The 4,346-nt window shown below is 32.3% G+C and overlaps 1 protein-coding gene across 1 annotated transcript; it reads right to left on the bottom strand.

Annotated features, from left to right (window-relative positions):
* Window positions 1-4: 4 nt before the first annotated feature.
* LOC126896077 (uncharacterized) lies at window positions 5-1,539 on the bottom strand. Its single transcript, XM_050668526.1, has 2 exons — window positions 208-1,539; window positions 5-149 (listed from the first exon to the last, which is right to left on the bottom strand). Exons 1-2 carry the CDS (start codon window positions 948-950, stop codon window positions 5-7), a joined length of 888 nt encoding a protein of 295 aa, XP_050524483.1. The 5' UTR covers window positions 951-1,539.
* Window positions 1,540-4,346: the final 2,807 nt, after the last annotated feature.

The following is a 4,346-nucleotide window of genomic DNA, read 5'->3' as shown; positions in this document are numbered from 1 at the left end:
TTTGTTAACCAAATAAATCGTTACAATTTTCCCATATTTGAATTTGATCGTTAAATGGATTAGATAAATCATTATTTATTCGGTGAACATTAACATCTTGTACATTTTCGTTGTGATTTTCCAAATGATCTTGTTGGTTATCGTTTTTACTAAAAATTTTAATTTTATTTAGTATTTTTAGCATAAACAATTTAGTAAAATATCTACCTTATATTTTCATTTGTCATCTGCTTAACATCCTGATTGGTTTGATGTTTGAAATCCTCAATGAATTGTTCCCATATACGTTTAATGATACATTTATAATCGAAGGTAACTATTTCTTTGTACAGTGCTGTTGATGTCTTTGGCAATAACGATATATCCATACTTTTCACGATGGAATACATTAAATTTTCGGGTAATACTAAAAACTTGTTTATAACCAAATCCTTTACTTTTTCGTAAACTTCTTTACTTTGCATGTACAATAAGTTACATGTTTCATATTTCTCTTTGGTTACTTCCAGGAGACATGACTTCATTTCTTTCAACGCGTATAGATTTTCTTCAGTCAATGATATACGCCCCATTTTTTCTTCTTCGCTACCTTTACCCAATATTGATAGATAACTTTTCGAGAAACATTTCGATTTTACAATGTTAAAAACGGAATTCAAATAAATTTTTGATTTACACGATTCATCCATAAATGAAATAACTTCATCGATTAATTGTAAAAAATTAATAAATTTATCGACATCCATCCATAAATACATACTTGGAGATAATATTATCATTACGGGAGAGTATCGGTCGTTTATCCACGTGCAACCGATGTGTAGAAATTTTAGCTCGACGAAACTCAAATTGAAGACCGACGTTGCTAGTATAGAAAACTCAGGTTGAGGTTGATTCCGAATACTCATTCTTATATCTTTTCCTCCAGTTGTCATTTTCATCATGCTCATCTTGAATATCACGCTGTTATACTTCACTGATTACACACACGAGTAAGAAAACGAAGATACAATACGATTGATTTTCACGAGCGATTGTGTTTTATACCAATATTAAATAACAGGAGTGGGGGAAGAATACAATCATCTTTGAAGTGGGAGGTTGTGAGGCGCTATTATTTGTTATCAAATTGAATTTTTATTTTGATAAGGGGGGCGCTAATAATTTTGATAAGTGAGGCGCCGGAGGAGATTATAAGTGAGGCGCCGGGGAGATTATAAGTGAGGCGCCGGAGGAGGCGCAAGTGAGGCGCCCCCATAAACACACATCAATTGTATTATTAACTGTGTCAACCAAATTATATATTCTAAATTTTTATTTAAAAGTGAGTGTTTTCGTTTTCTTATTACGTTTAATTCCTTTTACCACGTGGGCCCGCACAACAATTTAGTAGTTACAATAGATAATTTATTTGTTTTTGTTAATTTGTTATTTGCGTGTTCTAAATAATAGTAATAAAAATATGATTAAAAAAAGGCAGTAATTGTTTTTAATTTAAAATAAAATAAATTTTACATTGTAATCTTCGATGCGAAGTTCAGAAGGTATTAGTTTTACTAAGATGTGTTTTTTTTGTGTCTGTTACCACTTTTTTTCAGCTCTCACCGAACCGATTTCTATCAATGATACGTCAAAAAAACACAAATCGTATCTAGTCGAAGACATTACCCTTAAAAATTGAAAAAAATTCCACCGTTCCCCGTAAATGGGGGAAACCTCTAAAAAAATTACAAATTTAAAAATCGCTAATTTTCGAAATTTTTTCAAATTTTTTTACTACAATGTGCCGTAACTTTTTCAAAAATAAACATATCAATATAATTTTTTTTTATATAGATACTTGATGTCTTTACCTATCATTTGATATATTTTTTTTGTAAATCTGACCCTTTATTTGCTCACAGGGGGGATTTAAAATGACAACTTTTTCACAAAAACTAACTTTTTCAACATAACATTTGAAAATATTCCGGAAGGTCTGACACTTATATATATATATCTTAAATTAAAGCTAATGTAATATACTTTAATTTGAAAAAAAAAAATTTGACCACTGGACTTGTCTTCACGGTGAAAATGGCTACCAAATGCTATTATTATGTGAAAATTCTCAATTTTATTTTTTACATTTTTAACTTTATAATGCTATAACTTATTGAAAAGTGTATTGATCAATATAATTTTTTTATGGGAAATACTATTTTTTAATAATTCCTTTTTCATTCGACATACTTTATCTTAATCAGGATATTAAAGAGGAACCAGCAGATCAAGTAGCTTTTGGAATGAAACACCAATTTTTTTTAATTATACACTATCTAAAGATTTGCATCGAAGCGTTTTTTTTTTATAGTGATTTTAATCACTGACAGATATCATTATACTTGATTCAACTATGCTACGTCACCACTGTGCCGCGACCCCCGTGTGCTGGGTTTTTATAATACTGTAATAATAAACCAATGGCAAAATTTTGAACTTGTAAGATTCATAGAGGGGTACTATCTAAGGAGGAGTGGAGGGAGCCCCCCACAAGCTTTTTATGGGAAACAAATTATGGAAAATGATACAAGGGCCCAAAACTGTTGGCCCCTCCAATAAACATTTTCTGGCTACGTACCTGAGCTGTAGTATCAAAACACATAGCTTTTACGTGGTTTGTTAAACCCAATCGACCAACGTTTGATATATAGCCTTAGCCTGTAATTTAGAAGTTCCGTTTAACATCTTTGGTACTACTAATAGTTGGACATTTCCATTATTTGAAATAATTATAGGTAGTCTATCAACTATTTGTTTACTACATAAATCAGGTAATAATTTGCCGTCTCAATGTAAAACTAAGGCATTGAGTTTAGTCACAGAAAATTTGTCGCGAATTTCTGTAAATAAATTCCAACATATTTCTTCACGGTGTCGTTTAATTGATGACCTATTAATTATGATATCTTTGACATCATGCCCTAATGATTCAGCCACTGCAATTATAATGTGCACTGCGTCTAGATATTTCATCGAATTTAATAGCGGGTAGATTTCTTCTATATTTATATAACCATAACAAATAGATATTCGGTGGTCGTGTCGTTCCAACCATTTATTTACAGCGTGTGATTTATCGTTTTGAACAAAAGAACTTTTAAATATTCAAGTATGTTCGCTAAATACATCTATATCATGTATCTATATACATCTATATATATATTATTTTATGTGATAATTATTGTATGAGTCAAGCACGCAGTGTACGTCGAAAATTGCTGAAGTCATGTTTTTAATTCTTTTTCGGAATTTTAGGTGTATTCACATTCGTGTTTGGCACGTTACTGTTATATTCCCTTTTATTAGGTTCGAAAGACTTATTTATTAATGTTTTATTCTTTAAGTTGATATTATATATCTCATTAGCATGATTGTTTAATTTAAAATTCACTTCTTGCATTTCATTAGTCAATATTTTTGTAATTTTTTCTATGGACTCTATTTTTGCGTCTATATTTGCAATTAATGTTTTTATTTGGTATACATCATCTGATAATAATTTTTTTCTACTTTCAGTATTTTTAAAATTCGAATGAAACAATAATATATCTTTTGTAATATTTTCATTGGAATTTTGAATTTTTAATATATCATCTGTCAATAATTTTGTTTTACTTTCAATATTGTTAAATCTCGATTGAAGCAATAAAATGTCTCTTGTAATAGTATCATTGGAATTTTGAAGCTGAATGAGTTGTTTGTTTCGTTTGCTCTCTATCGAAGCGCCGAATATGTTCATGGTTCAATACCATTTCAATAAACTGATAAAATTTAATTTTCATCACTTTTTATATCGTTCACAGATATCCAAGAGTTGTGAGAAGTGTCATAACCCAACCATTTCACCAATACTTGACACGGCCCGCGTCGCTTCGTTATACACGATGCCCCGCGACTCGTGTCACCTTTATCAGCCGTCGCCCTACTATGAGTATTTGACTGACCAACACCGCGTGTTATACGCTACGGTGCAAAGTCCAGCAAATGCCGCACGGCCGACGACGACCCGCCGCAAATGGTGCGAGAGTCTTCCTCCCGTTGTGAAAGCGACAACGTCGACAGCCGAACCGCACCCGCGCACCGTCGCCTACAACGCTGCTAACCATTTTGCCGTCCAAGGATTACGCCGAACATCGCGTCGTCGACGCCAGCGAAAGTGCCGCGATATTATGCGAAGATTATTATTACTGTGTTTATCTTTTCGGTTTGTTTTATTTTTGTTAACATAATCTGTTGTCGCTCATTTAATAAACGGCCCACGGGTCTCTACCCTCAAAACCAGTGTCGACCACATTTTTGCGACG

Source organism: Daktulosphaira vitifoliae, unplaced genomic scaffold, assembly GCF_025091365.1.
Source record: "Daktulosphaira vitifoliae isolate Bord-2020 unplaced genomic scaffold, ASM2509136v1 Scaffold_1, whole genome shotgun sequence".
In the NCBI taxonomy this organism is placed as follows: Eukaryota; Metazoa; Arthropoda; class Insecta; order Hemiptera; family Phylloxeridae; genus Daktulosphaira; species Daktulosphaira vitifoliae.
Note: the sequence above shows the minus strand (reverse complement) of the source record. Positions and strands in the feature narration are given on the sequence as shown.